At 45.7% G+C, this 23,043-nt stretch overlaps 1 protein-coding gene across 1 annotated transcript in view; it reads left to right on the top strand.

The window, feature by feature from the left end:
* Positions 1 to 3,407: 3,407 nt before the first annotated feature.
* Positions 3,408 to 23,043, top strand: part of LOC116939867 (uncharacterized) — a 153,056-nt gene continuing 133,420 nt past the window's right edge. The window contains exon 1 of the mRNA XM_032948801.2: positions 3,408 to 3,897. Within this exon, the coding sequence (XP_032804692.2) occupies positions 3,776 to 3,897 (122 nt within the window). The 5' untranslated portion in view covers positions 3,408 to 3,775. The remainder of the gene's footprint in view (positions 3,898 to 23,043) is intronic.

Genomic DNA, 23,043 nt, shown 5'->3' with positions numbered 1-23,043 from the left:
GCAGTCACGAAAGCTTTAAATCGAAAAAATGCGATCTAATTGTTACATTATTACGATTAAATGTATTTTCATTCTCCGCGACTTTACCGAAAGAACCAAAGAGCAATATCAGAAATTATAAATACATCTATTTAGTGATACGTGACACGCGATCCAAACACAACTTCGTCGCTTTTCATGTTTGACATTTGGCATCGCAAAAAAATGAATACAAAAAAATGAATGCATTAATGACTGCAGGCACACAATGCAGTGTTGTGCTAATACGCATCGGAGGCTTCCATGGGCCCCCTTGATGGCCAGAAACGAAGCCGGGTGATCATTTTTTTTTTTTTAAAAGCCCCCATGAGAGAGCTCTTTAGAGTGCAGGCCAGCTGCTCCCCCTGCGTCCGCGTGTCATCTCCCCCTCTCTCGCCTGCCAGCGCTTTGCACATCAAACGCGCGCGCAGAAGCGCGGTTGATTTGACTCGGCTCTGCCTTCGCACAAAATTTGTCTTGCTGCTCCACCCACTCCTTCATGTTACCCGTGGCGTTTTCAAGTGCATCACTCGTGCTCTTCACATGCTCCACATGCGGCTGTCTCGTGCACAGAAGAAAAAAAAAAAAAGAAGGTTGTCTTCACTTCTCGTCTCGAACTTCACCAAGTTCGCGCTTCGAGCAAAGTTTGCCATCAAAGTTTTGGTGGCCCAGAACCGGCAGTGAAAAAAAAAACAAATCCACATTCACATTGCAATGGTCGTTGTCTTCATCGGCTGCTTTTGTTTACCGCAAAGGTACGATGGGCTGAGTTGATCCTTCACCCCGGGGATTTAAACTCACGTCCTTTCATGTGTGAATTCGGTGCTATAACTACATATTTAGAGAGGTTATTAAAGGTTATCTTTTTTCCCCTACGATTAATGCATTTCTCACAAATGCAAAAAGCACATGCTGAAAATGTTCATGAATTGCTCTCTTTCATTCAATAGATTACAGCATTATGCTTTAGAACTCGTGACCTTGTAATAAAACCATGTAAAGAATAGCAAAAAAGATTTGTATTCCTCTTGATTTAATTGCTGCTGGTGGGCGGTCACGGCATTAGATCTGTATAATTAGAACTTATGCAACTGCCTTCCTTTGATGCTATAGCACTTTGATGAAGTACATTTACCCCTCAGAGGTTATGTATACGTGTGTGTTCATGCATTTAACTCCTGGAAACATAACATCCTGACGTCAAACTTACGTGCAGCTTAATCCAAGGTTTAATTTAATGAGAGATGCAACCAAAATGCTAAGGACTGTCATTTTATTAAATTGCAGAAGCAAAGTGTAGCAAAGGCAGTGTGAGCATTCAAATTTGTGGCTTTAGGTAACTTTATCTGGGCCATTTACCTCTGAAACCCCTCTATCTGCTCTCCCACACGAATAATTAAAGCGCAAAACATGTGTCGATAATACTGCCCTCAAGGGAACAAATATGAACACAAAATGTATGATATTAATAGAGACATCTCTATGCTATGATATTTTTAAAAATAATATGTATTGACATCTGCTGTGATATAGCTATGGATAAGAGCTATTGCCTGAAGCATCACCTTTACCTATTGTCTTAGATATTTTCCTCTTTAAGGAAGTTTTTTTTAAATGTGTTGATTTATTGTTGTTTCTGCGTGTGCACCACTACCAATGCAGGACCACAAGTTTTATGTTTTTTTTTGCTATCCGGACTAAGCGCGACACTTCTTATTTTTGGTGTACACAAAATGGCTACATTTTGGTTATCATGGCATCCCGACTAAGTGGCTTGATATCCTCCGGAAACCTCTTGCAAATAAGAAGTTCCATCTCAAGGGATTTCACAGGCAACATTTAAATGAACAAACAAAAATACCATCCAATTTTAAAGCTAACCTGCATTGCCATGTTGAGTGCAGACCGTTCGTTCCCGACACACCGCTCGCTGATGGGGGAGAGCCCAGAGGCCAAGGAGGGCCGTGCAAGTCTCTTCAGGGTGCTGAGCGCCTACGCGCGCTACAACCCCCGCATCGGCTACTGCCAGGGTGAGAAGCAGCCGTGGGCCCCCCTTGACGGAATTGTCACGCACGCTACGCACGCCGACTTCAGGCCCGCGAATTACGCCGGGCAGGGCTGTCGAACCCCGTCCGGTATAACTGCGTCTCATTTTTGCCGGCATGTTTAGCTCACCATAATCAAGTGAAAAAATGGTCACGGTTGTCTCCCTCGCCGAAACGAACAATAGGTCAGCGCTTATCTCCATTGAAAGGCCGTGATTTACGGGTGCCAATTCCACATTGCAATTGCAGTGGCCGGTCTGTCCCTAGGACACGTTCGTACCTGAGCCAAATTTAAACTCGCCACCTTTTAATTTTGAGTCAAGTGCTGTGACCGCAGCACCACCTCGTCAAATTATGGTGTTGCCACTGAATATACACTTTGTTGTTGTCAAGAGGATGGCCCTCAGAAGGAGATATCACATAGCTTATTCTGTGACCCATTGAACTGGCCTATACCAGTCACACACTAGGGTATGCACTATCCCACGAGCATCATACAGAAAAGGTTTATTGCATGTTAATAACTATTTTTTGTTTCCCAGACACAAACTATTGTAACCTCACCAATATTTCTAAATTCTCAGATATTAATTTAAGGCGAGTGAGACCAGGTCGAGACCATCAAGTTTTACACTTGAGGACCTAGTTTAATCACAGGTGGCTGCAACCCACGATTTAACCCAAGCCTTATTGTTGCCAGCTGTGTTCTGACGACCGAGCTACATCAATCACCTCGGACGCCAAATATTAATTTAAGTCTAGGTTTGAAGAACGTCGTGTTTACAAATGTCCGTACGAAATATCGCCACTGGTTTGCGGCTTAGAAATTAAATGAGTTCGGTCTCACTCTCAATTCAGCAGGAAGTATGCGTTGACTGTTTTTTTTGTCTTCCAAAGAAAGGGCACCTCGCGTGAGTTTCTCAGTTGTTTGTCTTCACACCAAACACCTTGGACAAATGTTGACTTCCCTGGCTCGAATCAGCATTATTCGGCTTATAAAACTAATGTTACTTACTCTCTGGTTCTTTCGGTAAAGTCACGTAGATAGAAAATATAAATGTTACTTGTCAGATGTCAAGGAAGTGACACATACTTCAGCAGTCTGTGCATAAAAATATATATTTTTTGCCAAATACTGGTTAGTAAAGATGCTTCCGTGGTCTAATAGTTAGTACATTGGACTTTAAATCCAGAGGCCCCCAGTTCGATTACATCTAAGTAATTATGTGCAGCCTCAGCAAATTCTAGGTGATAACAATGTAAACATAAATTTTGATTTAAAGCTTTCGTGACTGCAGGGATTCATATTCTTGGTTCTTTCGGTAAAGTCACATAGAAGGGAAACAATAAAATAATAAAAATATAAAACAATACATTTCTCACGACGTTTCGACTGCAACACAAGCAATCATCATCAGGTGTGAAAACCACAACGTGAATTTACCAAAAGAACCAATAATATAAATGTAAACATATGAACAGGTTTGGGAGATTTGTGAAATAGTGGATTATTAAATGCTATATCACATTGCCCATTAAAATTACAAAGGGAAAGACCTTTTGCCGTGGTATCGTGGGAGGTCGTAAGATTCCACCTCAGAAGGTCTGGTGTTGATGGATTCATGTTGCAACATTTCCATAGCCCCATGTGCGTCGTTAGGATCCATAATGGCTGACGGGGATCCTTTGGGGTGCTGTCTGTGGTTGCAGGCATGTCCTACCTGGCCTCCATGCTGCTGATGAACATGGTGGAGGAGGATGCGTTCTGGGCTCTGGTGTCGCTGCTGGAGCGGCCCAAGTACCTGGCTGGCTTTTTCCATCGCTCCCTTGACAGGTAACACACACACGGACACAGCATCCATGGTATAATTATTGCTCGTATTGACGTCGGTGCCATTTTCTCCGTGGCGTGGTGCTAACGGGTGCAACGCAGCTAGGTGATGGGCAGGCAGCACGTCGTGGGTAAAGTGTGTAACGAGCTCCCACCTCTTCCGAGACGTCAGGTCAGCGTGGAAGAGAAGACCAAACACCCTCAATAAATTCTCCTGTTTGATATGTAAACCCCTTTGTCAAGGTGCCTCACTTCTCTAAACCAGCTTAAAAGACGCTACGAATCTTAACAAGGTTCATTGAAGCTCTGTCGTCCCGACAGGTTTGTTCCTTTCACCTGAAGAAGGCCACTTGTGTTGTGGCCGAAACGTCGTGAGAATTTTATTGTGTTGTTTTATTATTTTATTATTTTATTCTCATTCTACGTGACTTTACCGAAAGAAGCAAAGAAGACCCTCAATAAATGCAACTGGAAATTGTTGCCCTGACCAAAATTTCACATTGTATGGCTTTTGCATTGAAACACGCATTTCCTGAAATTAAACACATCATGGACATTTTAACGGATTCTTAAAAATATTAGCTTTCCTTCATGGACCATACACACATAGACAGACAGATGGATGGATAGACAGACACACGGAGAGGGTATGACCAATCAGTGTCTATTTTATCACGTAATGGTGATCAAACGTATTTCTTCTTCCTAAACATTCAATGTTGTGTCACCATAACCTTCAAAGGTGTATGACTATTCATATAGAGTTTGAATGGCCCGTGAAAACGTATGCTTTGCACTGTTATCTATTATTCTCATGCAGTTTACTGCGTCATTTTTTATTATCGTAAATAACGAATAATATAGGTGACATTCACAAGCAATAAAATATGTATAAAACATATATTTTATTATTTTATTGTTTCCCTTCAACGTGACTTTACCGAAAGAGCTAAGAATATGAATTACTGCAGTCACGAAAGCTTTAAATAAAAATTCACAAGCAAGTTCAAGCAAACGATTTGGTAATGCTGCATTGTGGAAGTGGTGCAAAAGCACAACTAACATCACAGGTAAAAAAAACCCTACAACACATTGGTCAATAACCCTGTGGCCTTTAAAGGTAACCTAAATAATCGGCGACATTTAGGGCCAATGGCCCTTCTTTACAGCAAATAGAGAGGCCAGAGGGGTAGAGTTATGAAGTCGAGCCAAGGCCGAAATGTCGCTTTATCATGTACCTTTTCTTTTAAGGCCACAGTGTTATCGACGAATGTGTTGAGTTTTTTTATTATTATTCTCGAGCAAGAGATATATTGGAATCCACCACCACGGATCCCCACAGGGTGCAGTGCTCTGGAGGGAAGAAGGTCAAGAGATGTCCTCATTAATGCAATTCTGAGTCCCACTGGTCAGTTATTTTTTTTTGGTACGTATTATTGTCTTGAATTATAAGGAGCATAGGGGTAAGAAATTGCTTCCCGTGAGTGGTAATTATATTGAAGCGATTCTTGCACTCATATTCCCTGACCCCCTTGGTAAAGCTAGTAAATGTGTGTAAGAAATTCTGCACCAGGTCAGAATGCCCCGGTGCCCATGCGATCAACCGTGGAGACACATCGATGTTCATCTCCATTCACAGTCCTGAGCTAATGGAGGAAATTCTACGTTCACATCGTGGGTAACAGTCGCTCCATTCTCCGTAGGACCACCCAGTACCGATTTTATTGACTCAAGAGCGCGTGGTGATAGGCTGAGTTTGACTGCCGACGAGAATTCGAATTCACCGCTTTTCGACCGTGATTTAATCATCACTCTGACCGCAAAGCCACCCAGCCATATTAAAATTATGTGAACAGTTGCGGGCATACTGGACTTTATACAGGAGCAGAGCCAGGTGTCTCGCTGGGTGACATCGCACAGCACAAGAGTGATGGCACACATTGAGAGATGAAGTGCCGTGACTCACTCGACACACGCAGAGAACAAGCCGTCGGAGCTGGACACCGACGGAATTAAGCACGGAGAAATGTTTGAGATTGGGAAGCTACAGCGTGAATACATTCACACTTTGCCCACGTGGAATAGGGAAAGGTGCAGCCCTGCATTTGCTTGTACTGCTGGCAGAAGGACCTCCAATAGTGAGGAGCACTGGAGAGCCCTTCTGGTGGGTATTTTGGCCTCTTCTTCCACGGTGGGAGTTCTCACTTTTACCCCATCGCATGTGACCTATCGGTTGCCTAACTGTGATGTACTCAATGATACTGCTGGGCAGACAGAGGCAAGGGGCATTTAAGAAACGGTTCCCATTGTTTCAAGTCAATGTGATGGTGTATGTGGCGATGGTCAAATCCAGCAGGCAGCGTGCTTATATCACTGATGTTTAGCACCCTCTGCCTGTCGGCATACCCAGTCAATGCCATGGCTGGTAAAACCACAACTGCTATAAACTGGGAGCCATGGTTTATGTGGAATAAACATGAGGGTGTTTTTTTACCATAGTTCACCAACCTTGGCAGTGTGTTGAATTATAAAAAAAGGCCTTAACCTTTCTGTCAATAATACAGGTGTTACTATGACGAAACACCAACTATAAACCTATTACAGGGCATCAAGACTGCGTTAACCACCCATATTTGTGGCAAAAAGTGCAAACAAATATGCTTTGATAATGTTATTCACTGTCCTTGAAATGTATCGGCCTACACCATAGACAGCCTATTTCATGGCCTTGTCTCACGAGTGCTAAACCAAAGGCTACCAAAAGGAGAGCGGTGCAAGGATAATGCAAACAGCAAATCATTAAAATAGCTCGAGTTAAGCAGTTTTATATATATCGATGGGACGCTTTTTTCACGACCAATATATTGACGAATACAAAAAGGCTTTACCCTTTCTTGCATAAATACAGGTGTTAAGATGTTCTTGGTTCTTTCGGTAAAGTCACGTAGAAGGGAAACAATAAAATAATAAAAATATAAAACAATAGAATAAAAAGCGAGAATTTTATTGTTTTATATTTTTATTATTTTATTGTTTCCCTTCTACGTGACTTCACTGAAAGAACCAATAATATGAATCCCTGCAGTCACAAAAGTTTTAAATCAAAATAGGTGTTAAGATGTTAAAAAGCATCATAGAGGTATGGTAAGTGTGTGTTGGTAAAGCGGTAACTCACTCCCATAATGCCGGCAGCTCCTGTTTTAAATGGACTATAGCGATAATGACTACAGTATCAGTTATACTATTAATTGACTTGCGGTTGAATTCAGTTATTATTGTAAGGTTTGCTATGGTTACCTTTGATTCTATGCATACATATATATGAAACCATCAGTGCTTGACCATGTACAATGGTACGCAGCAATGCAACCGAATAGGTGTGAGATTTATCTTAGCGGAGGCAATTCACCAGCCCAAGTGTGTCCCATCGCCTCTAGGATATGGCATTGGAAATGCAGCGAAAAGCAAATGCCAGGTCCCATGGCTTCACCTCAGCCCTCTATTCCCTACCACAAATCACATGCCAAATGTCATTGAGGGTAGGCGTCCCTTTCGATCAGTCACTGATTATCTAAAAGGTAAGAGGTGCAGCCCTGCAATTTCTTGCTCACGTCACTGCCGGCGGAAGGAACTCCACTGGAGGGAGCTCTAAGGACACCCTCCATGGCAGTGATTTTTATCTCCACTAATGGGACTTTCAAACATCTCTATTGGCGAGCGTGAGTTGCTCAAAGGTGTTTAAACAAGCCGCGAGAGACATGCCCTCGGGTGTTTTCTCTCCCGTGGCTACCACTTCATCGATAGTCTTGACTACTGGTGGTCCTCCCGTCCAGCCCCAGGCCCTCTTTCGTATCATGCAGTCTTAAACGTCCCCTAATGTCCACTGTACCAGCTTAAGTGGAAATACCAAAAGCATACTTGGAAAGCAGATGTTAACTTTTGGAAGGAGGCACCTCTGAGCCAGCTGTTGCCTGCAGGCACTTCTGGCCAAGAACCAAAATAACGCCCATGGTTTAAACTTAAATCGGTGGCAGCGGCTACGGGCGTCATTCGAAACTCGAGAATTCATGTAACTTTGCAATATCAGTGACTGGCTAACACATGGAACTACACGTGTTGTGATGTCTCTCTTACAAACTCTCTATGCGGCCCAATTCTGATCAAGCGTAGAAGGATCTAGTGTCGTGATTTAACACCAGTCGACAGGAGACTACCTAACCCTTCGTTCGCAATTTCCCCCGCACGGTTTCCATGCCGCAGCCTGTGCCATCCCCAATAGGCTTTGACGTCACGAGAGTGGGCAGGAAACCACGGGTTGAGAACCAATGCTGTAGAGGGTACATTGGCCGACTCTTACAATTTAGCCAGATGTCTTGGGAGTGATAAGGGTACCCACACCTTAGTGCAGCACACGCAACCTGCCGACCGGCCGACTGATCTGATTTCACATATGAAACACATTATTTGGTGATACTGCGTTGGCAGTGCTGCACAGGCACGACTAACATACACCACATACGTCTGTCAATAACGCTGCCTTTGAAGGGAACGTGTATTGACGGGTGACGTTTCGGGCTATGGCTTTCATTCACAGCACATAGAGAGACCACAGAGGTAGGTCAAAAAACAACAACCCTCAGCTCATGAAGAAGACCTGCATAGTGAAAAGAAAAAAAAATATTTTAAAAAACACGAATATTGCTGTATAAACCTTCCCCTCATACCCCTTCCTTGTTGAAATAAACAAATGCGATGGTTGTGTTCTTCCATAATGGCTTTCGCACGTGGAATGTGTGCTATGGATGTGTAATAAGGTCAGCGGCTAAAGTCAAACACAAAAGTGGGGTCAACGGTAAAGGGCTCCTGGAGGATTTTAAAGGCGCTTGCTGGGTCGGCGCGTTCCTCCGGAGGCCAGAGGCTCAAATGCCGTGCACTCTGAACGCAAGGATAGGCGTCGCGTCACCCAAACGGTGAATTCACCGCGGATGTTAAAACACATGGTGGTCGAACGTCCCAGTGAGCCGGCGCGATACGTGAACCCCCCCCCCCCCCCCGTGAATTCATATCAAGGGGGGGTGGGTGGGGAGGCAGAGAAAACGTCTCTGTTTGTTTCGACAAGTTTCATGATTTTAGTTTTGGGGTGTTTTTTTTTTGTCCGTTTGTATGCGTGTATCTGTTATTCAAGAACACTGCATTCTGCTGAATACATTTTCTGGAACAATTGTAAAAAAAAAAAGGGATGCTATTTTAGCTGGACTTGTCATCCAGAGGTTGCCCTTTCGATTGGATCACGTGGTGCGGAAAGTTGAAACAACGGTGCAAGCGTCTTAACTATCCCCTTGCCACCACCTGTGTCTGCCTAGCAGTCTCACCACAGTTAGTTGACGGGCAGGTCACGTGTGATGGGGTACAATGTGGTTGTACTTCCACCTCTTGCAAAACGTCTTCTCAGTGTGCGTGCAAGCGGCGCTCCCTCTGGGTGGAAGTCCTTCCACCAGCAGGTGTGGAAAGAAGGCAATTCCGCCTTTACCTTTTGCAATAGCAAAGTGAACATTGCCAAGATGCCCATTGCCATGACCACTCCCAAGTCACTGGTGGAAATGTCACTTTCCTCGGTCTCCCACAGGACGATCATCCCTGCAGATATCCCACAGAGTGGCATTCAAATAATAATTTTCCACCTCTGAGGGAATAATTTTGACATTTCAACACGCAATATTCCAATTGTGAGTCATGCATCCATCCAGATACAATGCAACTGTGATCATTAATGTGACAACCTACAAGATGTGAACATATTTGATTCAAATGTGACAGTTGTATGTGATAGCGATCATCATCTACAATCGTCATGTAATATTTACACCGAGCGTCCCACGCAGTACGCTTCCAGGTTGAAAGCATCACAATATGTTCCTGGATTAAATACAGGAATTACACACCCACGTATACCCGATCTTGTGACCTCGGGGGAACAGAGATTGACTTACGAAAGGAAAAAAACACGCATTGAGAAGTTGAGATAGTGAGTGACAAATACGTTAAGGAGATTAAAAACAGCCGATATGACACTAGGCGATAAATTCCAGCTGACTTGCGTGGGTTAATCATCTACTACAACAGTTTTACAAAGGCTTCTACTGTTGACAGAGAGTCAATTCATCTTCTTTTATTTAACGACGTGAGATATTGCCTCTTCTCTTTAAGATTACCGTCTTTCAGTGCAACCCAAAGGCTCCTAAGAATGAGGTATGTTTTTTTCCCATTTATTTTGCCCTGCTATTCTCTCCCTTCCAGCTTCAACTCTTATAGTTCACTCTGTCTCTCTTCCAGATTCAACTCTTATAGTTCAGTCTGTCTCTCTTCCAGCTTCAACACTTATTGTTCACTCTGTCTCACTTCCAGCTTCAACTCTTATAGTTCAGTCTGTCTCTCTTCCAGATTCAACTCTTATAGTTCAGTCTGTCTCACTTCCAGATTCAACTCTTATAGTTCAGTCTGTCTCTCTTCCAGATTCAACTCTTATAGTTCAGTCTGTCTCTCTTCCAGATTCAACTCTTATAGTTCAGTCTGTCTCTCTTCCAGATTCAACACTTATTGTTCACTCTGTCTCTCTTCCAGCGTCAACTCTTATAGTTCAGTCTGTCTCTCTTCCAGATTCAACTTTTATAGTTCAATCTGTCTCTCTTCCAGCTTCAACTCTTATAGTTCACTCTGTCTCTCTTCCAGATTCAACTCTCATAGTTCACTCTGTCTCTCTTCCAGATTCAACTCTTATTGTTCACTCTGTCTCTCTTCCAGCGTCAACTCTTATAGTTCACTGTCTCTCTTCCAGATTCAACTCTTATAGTTCACTGTCTCTCTTCCAGATTCAACTCTTATAGTTCAGTCTGTCTCTCTTCCAGATTCAACTCTTATAGTTCACTGTCTCTCTTCCAGATTCAACTCTTATAGTTCACTTTGTCTCTCTTCCAGCTTCAACTCTTATAGTTCAGTCTGTCTCTCTTCCAGCGTCAACTCTTATAGTTCAGTCTGTCTCTCTTCCAGATTCAACTCTTATAGTTCAGTCTGTCTCACGTCTAGCTTCAACTCTTATAGTTCAGTCTGTCTCTCTTCCAGATTCAACTCTTATAGTTCAGTCTGTCTCTCTTCCAGATTCAACTCTTATAGTTCAATCTGTCTCTCTTCCAGCTTCAACTCTTATAGTTCACTCTGTCTCTCTTCCAGATTCAACTCTTATAGTTCAATCTGTCTCTCTTCCAGATTCAACTCGCATAGTTCACTCTGTCTCTCTTCCAGATTCAACTCTTATAGTTCACTGTCTCTCTTCCAGATTCAACTCTTATAGTTCACTCTGTCTCTCTTCCAGATTCAACTCTTATAGTTCAATCTGTCTCTCTTCCAGATTCAACTCTTATAGTTCACTCTGTCTCTCTTCCAGATTCAACTCTTATAGTTCAGTCTGTCTCTCTTCCAGCTTCAACACTTATAGTTCAGTCTGTCTCTCTTCCAGATTCAACTCTTATAGTTCAGTCTGTCTCACTTCCAGATTCAACTCTTATAGTTCACTGTGTCTCTCTTCCAGCTTCAACTCTTATAGTTCACTCTGTCTCTCTTCCAGATTCAACTCTTATAGTTCAGTCTGTCTCACTTCCAGATTCAACTCTTATAGTTCACTCTGTCTCTCTTCCAGCTTCAACTCTTATAGTTCAGTCTGTCTCTCTTCCAGCGTCAACTCTTATAGTTCAGTCTGTCTCTCTTCCAGCTTCAACTCTTATAGTTCACTCTGTCTCTCTTCCAGATTCAACTCTTATTGTTCAGTCTGTCTCTCTTCCAGATTCAACTCGCATAGTTCAGTCTGTCTCTCTTCTAGCTTCAACTCTTATAGTTCAATCTGTCTCTCTTCCAGCTTCAACTCTTATAGTTCACTCTGTCTCTCTTCCAGATTCAACTCTCATAGTTCACTCTGTCTCTCTTCCAGCATCAACTCTTATAGTTCAGTCTGTCTCTCTTCCAGATTCAACTCTTATAGTTCACTGTCTCTCTTCCAGATTCAACTCTTATAGTTCACTCTGTCTCTCTTCTAGCTTCAACTCTTATTGTTCAGTCTGTCTCTCTTCCAGCGTCAACTCTTATAGTTCACTCTGTCTCTCTTCCAGATTCAACTCTTATAGTTCAGTCTGTCTCACGTCTAGCTTCAACTGTTATAGTTCAGTCTGTCTCTCTTCCAGATTCAACTCTTATAGTTCAGTCTGTCTCACTTCCAGATTCAACTCTTATAGTTCACTGTGTCTCTCTTCCAGCTTCAACTCTTATAGTTCACTCTGTCTCTCTTCCAGATTCAACTCTTATAGTTCAGTCTGTCTCACTTCCAGATTCAACTCTTATAGTTCACTCTGTCTCTCTTCCAGCTTCAACTCTTATAGTTCAGTCTGTCTCTCTTCCAGCGTCAACTCTTATAGTTCAGTCTGTCTCTCTTCCAGCTTCAACTCTTATAGTTCACTCTGTCTCTCTTCCAGATTCAACTCTTATTGTTCAGTCTGTCTCTCTTCCAGATTCAACTCGCATAGTTCAGTCTGTCTCTCTTCTAGCTTCAACTCTTATAGTTCAATCTGTCTCTCTTCCAGCTTCAACTCTTATAGTTCACTCTGTCTCTCTTCCAGATTCAACTCTCATAGTTCACTCTGTCTCTCTTCCAGCATCAACTCTTATAGTTCAGTCTGTCTCTCTTCCAGATTCAACTCTTATAGTTCACTCTGTCTCTCTTCCAGCGTCAACTCTTATAGTTCAGTCTGTCTCTCTTCCAGATTCAACTCTTATAGTTCACTCTGTCTCTCTTCCAGCTTCAACTCTTATAGTTCACTCTGTCTCTCTTCCAGATTCAACTCTTATAGTTCACTCTGCCTCTCTTCCAGATTCAACTCTTATAGTTCAGTCTCTCTTCCAGCGTCAACTCTTATAGTTCAGTCTGTCTCTCTTACAGCGTCAACTCGTATAGTTCACTCTGTCTCTCTTCCAGCTGAAACTCTTATAGTTCACTCTGTCTCTCTTCCAGCTTAAACTCTTGTTATACATTCTATCTGCTCCCAGAGATTACATTACCTGGCAGTGAGGGACTAGTTTTATGTATGCATCCTAACATCGTTCTTTGCACTTTCCAGTGACCTCTTCCAATCTCCGAGCACCATCGAGTGCTCATCTTCTATCCTCCCCCTCTGTGAGTGCCTCCAACAACACAGGCTCGTGCTGTCTCCCTCCTCTGCATCTCCTTTTCCTCTCATCACACGCGTTTACTCGGCAAGCCTCCGGCCTACTCACAGCCCTAGCACCCACTACCCTTCTTCCCCCTCTGTTACATCCTTCCTATTCTCCTGCTCTACTGCACTGCCGCCCCTCTCTCCTGTTGCCACCCTGCGCCCCACCCCCCCACCCCACTATTATTTTCCATCCATGTCTTCTTGTCTTGTTCTCTCCTTTGATTTGTGCGGCTAACATATACATTTAGGACGTTTATTTATTTATTTACGTAACTTTTTCATTGATTTGCAATGCCATGCCACGCTACGCCGGAGGTTTCTGAAATCCCCCAACACGGACTTCCCGCAAACCTGAGACAAAGGTGGACGACGTGATAGACGCCGCCGCTGGACAGTATGTGGGGAAGCGGAACGTCTTCGCCGCGACTCCGGTTCACGTGCTCCTCTTCACCAACACGGAGATGGTGGCGCGTGTCATCGCCACGGGGCTCACCTTCAAGGGGGGAGGCATTTGTGCAATGCACACCTCTCTCTCGTCCCCCGCGCGAAAAGTGCTCGTTTCCAATGCCCCACTTTTCCTCGAAACTGCCGACCTACAACGAGACGTTGAGCGGTTCGGCAACGTTGCGTCCCGCATCATCACGCTGCTGCCATTGCGCACACGGGGAGCCAGCACTGGAGCACGTCTTGTCGTTTAAGCGACAAACTTTCATGATTTTTAAACGGCAACAACGCGGAACTCAACGTGAACTTTAAGTACACTTCGGAAGGCTACGCCTACACCGTGTACGTGTCCACCGCGTTGCCACGCTGCTACGTGTGTGGCGGCTTCGGCTATGCCCGTGCAAACTGCACGGGCAAACCAAAAGGAAAACACGCGCAGCCTGCAATAAACGTCACGCAGCAGCAACAATAGCGCCAGCAGCAGCCACCACAGCCTCAGCAGCGCCAGCAGAAGCAGCAGCAGCAGGAGCAGCTGCAGCAGCCGCAGCAGCAACAGCCGCAGCCACCTCAGCCTCAGCAGCAGCAGCCACCACTGCACGAGTGCCAGCTGTTGCAGCAGCAGGACGCTGACTCGGCGGCCGGTCGCACAAAGCCGCCCACCGACGACGAGGATGGCGAGGGCTTAACCCTCGTCACCTCCCGCAAGCAAAGGGTAAAGCTCGCCCACGGCGGAGGAGGCCACGCGGCCCCTAACCCTAAGAGCGCGGCCACCGCCGATCACGAGCCCTACCCAAAACTCGCAGAGCAGGACGAGCAATGCCCCCGCCGCGAGCGCCATCCCAGACGGCGTTGCGTGGGTGAATATGAAGACACGCTCGACGGCGACCCGCCTGAGGACAGCACGGTGGGACAAGGGCCGCCAACACCCCCGCCGCCACCGCCGCACGCCTCCTCAGCGTCCTCAGGGCAAGAGGAAGCACCAGCCGGTGCGGTGCCTCAGCATCACCAGGGCAAGAGGAACGACCAGCCGGTGCGGCGCCTGACGGCGCCACGCTGCAGGAAGGCGACGAAGGCCGGCTCACCTCACCCGTAGGGAGAGCAAAAGAACCTCCACTACCAGAAAGCAGCCACCCTCTTCCCAATGAGGCCCTGCCATCACCAACGGCAAACGAGGTTTCTGCCGAGTCACAGTTTGACGAGCTGGAGGACTCGGACGACGAGGTGTCGGAGACCGAAGGAGAGGACGACGTGAGTGAGCTCAGCTACCCACAAGTCAACAGCGAGTGCGATTACACACCTGGGGACATCCACAACTTCCTCGGGAAAACTTTCAGGAAGCGTCAAGTTAGGGTCGGGGCCGTTTTCCCTGACCTCACCGCTTTCCTCAAAGCATCCCATTAAATTTGCCGCAACAGCGACAGGTTTGGTTTCTCGACTCAGGAATGCTACCGCATTAAAGCATTCATGCGCAAGGCGAAGAAGGAGCTTACTTCTGTCCAGAAGTAACCCCCCCCCCTCCCCCGCAACTACTGTTAACACTACATGATGGCTTCAGCTATTAAGGTTGCTAGTCTAAACTGTAACAGCGCTTGCAGTGACAAGAGGGGGGACCAGATCTGCCGCTTTGTCAGGGAACACAAAGCAGATGTGACTCTCCTCCAGGAAACTCACCTCGATGCCACTCTGGCCTTTCCTAGGCGGCCAGGCCTTCTTCAGCCATGCCGAGAACAACCTTGCCGGCGTGGCAATTGTGCTCAGTTCGCGGTTTACACCAGAGAATGTCTCCTTCGAAGAAATCGTCAAAGGTCACTTGATTTCTGTCGAATTCGTCCTGAATAAATCCTGCCTCAGGTGCTTTAACGTGTACGCGCCGAGCAAGGCCCCCAAGAGGAAGCTCTTCTTCGGCATGCTGCGGGACGCATTCGTGACAGACGATGGGGACGACATGCTCACCGTCGTGGGGGGAGACTTCAACTGCACCCTCGACCCAGCTCTCGACCGCAACACCACTGAACCTCACCCTGAGACTGGATCTGCGTGATGTGTGGCGACTACAGCATCCAGCCCAGCGGCAGTACTCTTGGTGCCGCTGCGGCTCTCAAGGCAGGATAAGCCAGCAGCGTTAACCTGCTCGGGGACAGTAAAATCGTACCCTCTGGTTTTTCCGATCACCACCTGGTCTCTGTGCTGCTGCGAATTCCCAGAGTGGAGCAGCACAGCGCCTACTGGAGACTCAACGTACAGCTGTTTGATGACACCGACTTCAGAGAAACCTTCAAAGCCTTTTGGGCTCAGTGGCTGCCTGCCAAAGGAAGCTTCAGCTCCCACCAGCTATGGTGAGACAACACAAATGCGCAGGTCAGGGTTCTCTGTCAGCAGGTCATTAGCCAGCACGCCGACGCCAAGAATGAGGTGGCGCACCAACTGCAGAATGAGCTGCTGGCACTCGAGGCAGAGCTGAGCTCATCCCACGACACACAGCAGGGTGAGATGCTGCTGTAGAAGCAGCGGCTATTCAGGTCCATCACGGAAGAGAAGTCACATCGTGCTTTTGTGTGCAAAAAGATGCAGCACCTGTCGCAGATGGACTCTCCTTCTAAGTTTTTTTTCCGCTTAAACAAAGTACCGGCCAACACCACAAAAATTTCCAGTTTGCGAACCCCAGATGGACAAAACAGCAACATCTGAGAGCGAGATCGCCAAGACCACCAGGGATTTCTACTCACAACTTTTCGCTGCCGAAACCATACACGACGAGGCTGTCCAGGAGCTACTTGACGGGGACCCTACCTTAGGAGTCCCCGAGCGGGATCGTCTGGACAGCCCCGTCACCCTGCAGGAGCTCCAAACCGCTGTGAAAGGGCTCGCAGCTGGTAAAGCCCCAGGGATTGATGGCCTGCCGTTTGAGTTTTATGCGGCCTTCTGGGATGAGCTTGGCCCTCCACTACTATAATTGTTGACGGAGAGCCTGCAGAAGGGTGAACTCCCACAGAGCTGTAGGAGAGCGGTGGTCTCCCTGCTACCCAAGAAGGGGGACCTGCGCCTCCTCGTCGAGAACTGGCGACCCGTGTCCCTCTTGTGTGCTGACTACAAAATCGTCTCCAAGGTGCTGACAAACCGTGTCACGATAACGCTGGGTCAGCTGATCCTGCCGGAACCGTCGTATTACATCCACGGATGGTGCGTATACGACAATATCGGCACGGTCAGAGACATAATCTCCCTTGCAGAAGCGCACAACATGGACTTAGGGCTCCTCTTCTTGGATCAGGAGAAGGCCTTTGACAGGATGAGCCACGAAACTCCTAACGTCGCTCGGCTTAGGCCAGGCCTTCATCTCGCACGTTAGGATCCTCTACACAGGGACATCCAGCCTCTTGAAGATAAACCAGCGGCTCGGCGCCCCTTTCCCTGTGACGAGGGGGGTCAGACAGGGATGCCCCCTCCCGGGGCTGCTGTACACCCTGTCCATTGAGCCACTACTATGCCACCTGAGACGAAATCTGTCTGGCCTTAAAGTCCCGGGACCCAAGAACGCAGTCATGAAGCTCTCAGCTTACGCAGACGACATATGCATCGTGCTCAATGACGCGCATGACGTCTCTGCGCTCTGCCAGGCGGTTGCAGTGTATGTGAGGGCCTCCTCTGCCAGGGTCACCTGTCCCAAGTGTGAGGCCCCCTCTGTGTTTGGGGTCGCGAGGCGGCGTTCGCTCTGTGCTCCTCCCAGGAGGAGTCATTTAGCAGGACGACGGAGTCAAGTACCTGGGGGTTTACCTGGGGAAATCACACGTCGCTCTGAACAACTGGCCTGAGCTGGCCGACACAATCGAGGCTAAATTAAGGACATGGGCACGCCTCGCTCCGCAGATGTCATCAAAGTCAACCGCATCCATGCTGTGGCACAAGACCAAGGCCCTCCAGCCTCCTGCTTGGTTACTCACCAGAGTCAACCGCTCACTCGCGCACTTCGTCTGGCATGAGAAGCACCGGCTCAGGCCGGGCGTTTTCTGCCTGCCAGTGGGCGAAGGTGGTCAGGATTTGGTGGACGTCGCCGCCAGGTTTGTGAATTTCACGCTCATGGCAGTCAGGCGGCTGCTGTACGACTGGGAGGAGCTAGCCTGGAAGTCACCGGCCCTCACCCTTCTGAAGAATGCCTGGGGTACGGAAAGGAGCTCTTCCTGATGGACCTGAGCCTGGTCGACTACTCGAGGCTGCCAGTTTATCACCAGAACCTCTTGGACGCGTGGCGGAGCTTCGAGTGGAGCAGAACGTGTGCGCCCTATGACCTCGCGCAGTTCCTGAACGAGCCCTTGTTCTACAACGGCCTTTTCCAGGGGATCAGAGGAGAGAGGACCCTGGCTCAACGCCTCACATCAGCAGGGCTGCGTACAGTCTTCCACCTCGTGCAGGCCTACCAGCCCAAGTGGAAGACCGCAGCTGAGATCACCAACACCGCGGGACCCCGCTCCATGCTCGCTGGGGAGAAGCTGCTGCGGGACATGCTCCGTGCCATGAAGGAGCTGCGCCTAAAGTTGGAGGCACCGGGGGATGTTAGCGGCCTTTCCCCCCCCCCCTCCTCCTCTTTCCCGGAGTTGTGCTTCTCCTGCGCACAGCCCCCTGGCCACAGCGACTCCTGCAAGCTACTGAAGCTCCGAGGCTGCAGGAACGTTGCCCTGAAGAGCGCCCCAAACACAGCGCTCTACACGTGGCTGTGTCAAGGCGCTGCATTGCCGGGACCTGGCCGACCTACCGGACACAAAATGGAGAGATCATTTCTCTCCACTCATTGCGGCCGCCCCTCAGTGTAAACAAATGTACAAGTCTCCCATAGCCAAATGCTGCGGTGACCTCCAATGGAGGTTGGCACACTGCACGTTGCCATCGGCCGTGTGGCTCAGCCGAATCTAGCCAGGGGTAACAGACTTGGTGCATTTCCTGCGGTGCCAGGGAGGATCTGCCCCACTAGTACTTACGCTGCCAGTGGCTCAAACTAATGTTCTGCCTTTTGGGGGACACCTTCAGGAAACTGGGGGTACCCTTCTACAACAGCAGCTTCGTGTATGGGGTGCCTTACCTGGCTGACAAGCACCACGACCTCGCCAACTTCGCCTGTGCTCAGGCTAAGATGGCGGTGTACAGAACGAGGAAGAAGATGCTGGAAGGTGACACTGACGGCTGCTCTGTGCTTCCAGTGTTCAGGGGCCTGCTTAAGGCGCGGCTCCGGCTGGAGCACGTGTACCACACACATGTCGGTGATGTGCACGTCTTTTTCGAACGCTGGGGAGCTGGAAAAGCCCTATGTACCGGCGTGGACGGCACCCCACGTGTTCACCTTCTGAAGAGCTCGCTCGTCACCGTGGCGTGCGCGATGACCACCACCACGTGACTTTTCTTTCGTGTTGTGCACGCTGCATTTAGCGCCATAGCACGTGGATGCATAGCGTTTATTCGTTTGTTTGCTGATGACTTTGTGTATTTCATATCGGAATCGCCTCCAGTGCTGTTGCTGCTGGCGGCAATGAAAGTTGTTTAAAAGTCAAAGTCTTTTCCAGATTAAACACTTATTATTCACTCTGTCTCTCTTCCAGCTTCAACTCGTATTGTTCACTCTGTCACTCTTGCCTCTCTGTGTACGTGCCATGAAGAAGTGTTCATTTCCAAAATGTCCCTTATACACTGTATGTCATTTCTATTAAGACCACAGTGTTATTGACAAATGTTGTTGTCAAGATTATGCCTCTGAATGCAATATACATTTACACGGTAGCTTTTTTTGTATATAGATGATGTATTTTGAGATTATTTCTCACCGTATATAGCCTGGTGTGTGTTTATATATAAATCAATATTTGTTTTGAGGTTTGACCACTTAGTAGTTTCATGCAAAAATGCGTATCATTAGTCCTCCAACACTGTTTAAATTTGTCACGTTTATAAATATATTACATATATACGTGCAAGTGTATTGATCAAACTCTAATAGGCTCCTCACTGGTGGCATACGATCTTCCATGACTGAATGTAACCTCAAACATTGTTAATCTTATTTTTGGTTCTTTCGGTAAAGTCACGTAGAAGGGAAACAATAAAATAATAAAAAATATAAAATTCTCACGACGTTTCGAATGCAACACAAGCAATCATCATCAGGTGTGAAAACCACAGCAAGAAAATTTGAAATTGAAAATTGCTGTGGTTTTCACACCTGATGATGATTGCTTGTGTTGCAGTCGAAACGTCGTGAGAATTTTATTGTTTTTTTATTTTTATTATTTCATTGCTTCCCTTCTACGTGACTTTACCGAAAGAACCAAGAATATGAATCCCTGCAGTCACGAAAGCTTTAAATCAAAATTGTTAACCTTCTTCAGGTTCATATTCTTGGTTCTTTCGGTAAAGTCACGTAGAAGGGAAACAACATAATTAAAAACTTCTTCAGGTTGTCAGCTCAGAAATCGAGTGAGGTTGCTTCATCGGCTGGCTGTGCTCTAAATATTTTCCGTGACGTCACCAAGTGGCAAAGAATGACTTATAACTTCCGTGACTCCAGGAATTCATATTCTTGGTTCTTTCAGTAAAGTCACGTGGATGAAGACCGCTTGGGTTGCAATCGAAACGTCGTGGGTTTTTTGCTTTTATTATTTTCAATTAATTTTTATTTTAAATTCATAATTTGAATTTTATTTTAGTATTTTTATTTTCTGTCTTTGTGACTTTACCGAAATAACCAAGAATATGACAAAGAATGGGCAATTGGATCTTAAATGGGTTATTTCCGTCGACTTGAAATGTGGGCATGCCTGCAGTTTCATATGTCAATTATTACAAACATCTTCAAGCAAATCAATTTCAATGGACTTCCATTTTCAGTAGCTTTATTATAACATGTAAATTATTTTCGAAGATTTTTCAAAGAAGTCCAATTTAAATGGACTTGCCTGGTGTGAATGTCAGTTTATTGCTTTCTTCCTCCTATTGCTTCATCTAATGATTGTATCGCATTGTTGTTCCAATTTACATTGAGTCCAGTTACATTATGCAAAATCGTTGTGTTTGTTCTGGCTTATTGTATTAGCTGCAAAAACCTACATTTTATATATTTTCTCTGTTTAAACCCCAATAGCACAAAAGGCCATATAGCTGAGCCGGCGAAGTAGTAAAGCTAATTATTGTTAGCAAATATTAATATAGGAGGTTGTTATAATAATTCGTTAAATGTCTATTTGGATGTAATCAAGGTAAGCTGAGCCTATCACACACCCCACCTACCGTGCCCTTTCTTCTTGTCACACAAATGTGGAATTTCCACCACTGGATCAACACCACAAATGGAAATTAGCACCACCGGGTGCTTGAGCAATTTAGACACTATGCTGCTAATAGCTAACAGTAGTAAACATTGCACCTTAAATTAATAGGACAATTCGTTTACGAGGGCCATCTTAACGATGCACTGTTCACAAGATGAATGTAACTGATTCACGAGTCTTTTAACAAAAGCTCTAACAGCCATTTATTGCTCGGTTCCTGATTCGTAGTGCCCTTTGATGGTGATTTGTCCATAAATAGGTAGCCAACCTGTAAGTTTACATAATATGAACCCTTACCTATAGTGTGTGTTGTGAAAATACCTTCAAGGCTAAATCTATTTCATTATTTGTTACGTAACTTACCACCAACTACGCGTTAATCTTGTGCTGAAGACACCGCTGCTTGTGGGAAGCTCATAAGAAGGATGCAGTGTGTGCTTGCCAGTTTAGGTTTGTTGCTGTACATATATAGGATAAAGGTGCAGCCCTGAAATATCTTTCTCACACCACTGCTGGTGGTAGGGCCTATATTAAAGGGAGCTCTAGATGGCATTTTGACTGACCAAAGCCAGTAGCTCGACTTATCCTACCATCCCTCTGGGGTCGACAAAAAATGTGTTAGATTTTGTGAGAAGTGTGCAGTGTTGTTATATTCAGAGACTGACGTCCATCATGAAAAGGTGGCATTTCCACCACTGTGGCATTTGCACCACGGATGTTCTCCAATGCAAGACAGGGTGTGTTGGTCTGTGTTCATGCTGTTAGGTTCCATGCCTGAGGTTTTGACTCTGGAATTATTAGCATAAGAAGATTAGTATTGCACATCTGCTCGGTATAAATCGACCCAATAGATTAATATTCTTTATTCAATCTGGATGGTCATTGCACCATTCCTCCTACTGTCTCAAGAGGGTAGCCAAGATATGACACTGAATTATTATTATTATCTACTATGTATTATGTATGTTGAAGTTATTTTGCACCGTCCGTAGCCAACTGTGCTAATCGGAGGTGCGGGGGAAGGACAACTACTTCTGCTACTTCTGTGTGTTACGCACAATGTATTATCCATTTTAATCATCGTTTCTGAATAGATGTGGTTATTTTCTTAGTTCATATTTACAGCCAATACTATTGTGTGGTAAGTTAAATTTGAGAATAGGCTAAATAGGAAGGCTGTTGTCAGGAGTGAGGTATTGTATTGAACTGTAAGTATATTTTTATCTGTGGCATTGGGGTTGCCACCTCACATGGTATGAATCTGACAGTGTGATCCCCAGAGCAATTTTGCTAACCATTGGTTTATCCTCATCAATTTTCCATGCACATCTTTTTTAATGCATGGAATGCATGGAATGATTTACCAAAGGATCATCGATCACTATCAATAATAATTTACTATTTTGCCAAGCATGGCCATGTAGGAGGTCTACTGTCATCGTTCTGTGGATATTCTGACCCTTGCCACGGGAATATATAACTTCCACCAACGTCTCAATGCCACCAGTGCAGTTGAGTACCGCCTCAATGCTTGTTTGAGCCAGGAGACACGTGGACTTTAGTAGTTATAATATATAATTAATGATATTATTCTGTGAGTTTTTAGTCAGTGAGGCCTCTGTTGCTTTGGTAGTATATGGTTATAATGAGAGTAGTGCAGGTATGAGGAGATACATGAATACGTTAAAAACAAAAACATCATCCTCTTATCACCAATTGCTTGCTCAGCTTCAACTTTATTTCACAATAACCACAGAGTGACCAGAGTACAGTGGATCATGTTAAATTCATTCACCAACCTCTTTTGTTCTGTATTGTGCCGATCCTGTGCATTGCCTTCTTGTTAAGAGCATACATTCGATATACGGTAAAACAATAATCCCATTAAAAATATACATTTCATGACTCGCCGATTGTGAGGCAAATCACTCAAACAATGGCACAAAATCAGAAATGTTTTACTTAAAAAGTTCACCCCCAGCGTTGAATGCATGTACGGTTGTCTGAATGGTCGTAAAAAAAAGATGCCTGATATTAGATGCACTCAAAGGAATGAAAATGCAATCTGTAATTTCGGTGAAAGTCATTTGCAACCTGATCCCCAGGGATTGCCGGCACATATCAACGTTTATTTGGCG

This window comes from Petromyzon marinus, chromosome 7 (genome assembly GCF_048934315.1).
Source record: "Petromyzon marinus isolate PM22_M1 ecotype Great Lakes invasive population chromosome 7, UKy_Petmar_22M1.pri1.0, whole genome shotgun sequence".
Taxonomy (NCBI): domain Eukaryota; kingdom Metazoa; phylum Chordata; class Hyperoartia; order Petromyzontiformes; family Petromyzontidae; genus Petromyzon; species Petromyzon marinus.
This window is presented reverse-complemented; position numbering and strand designations above follow the sequence as displayed.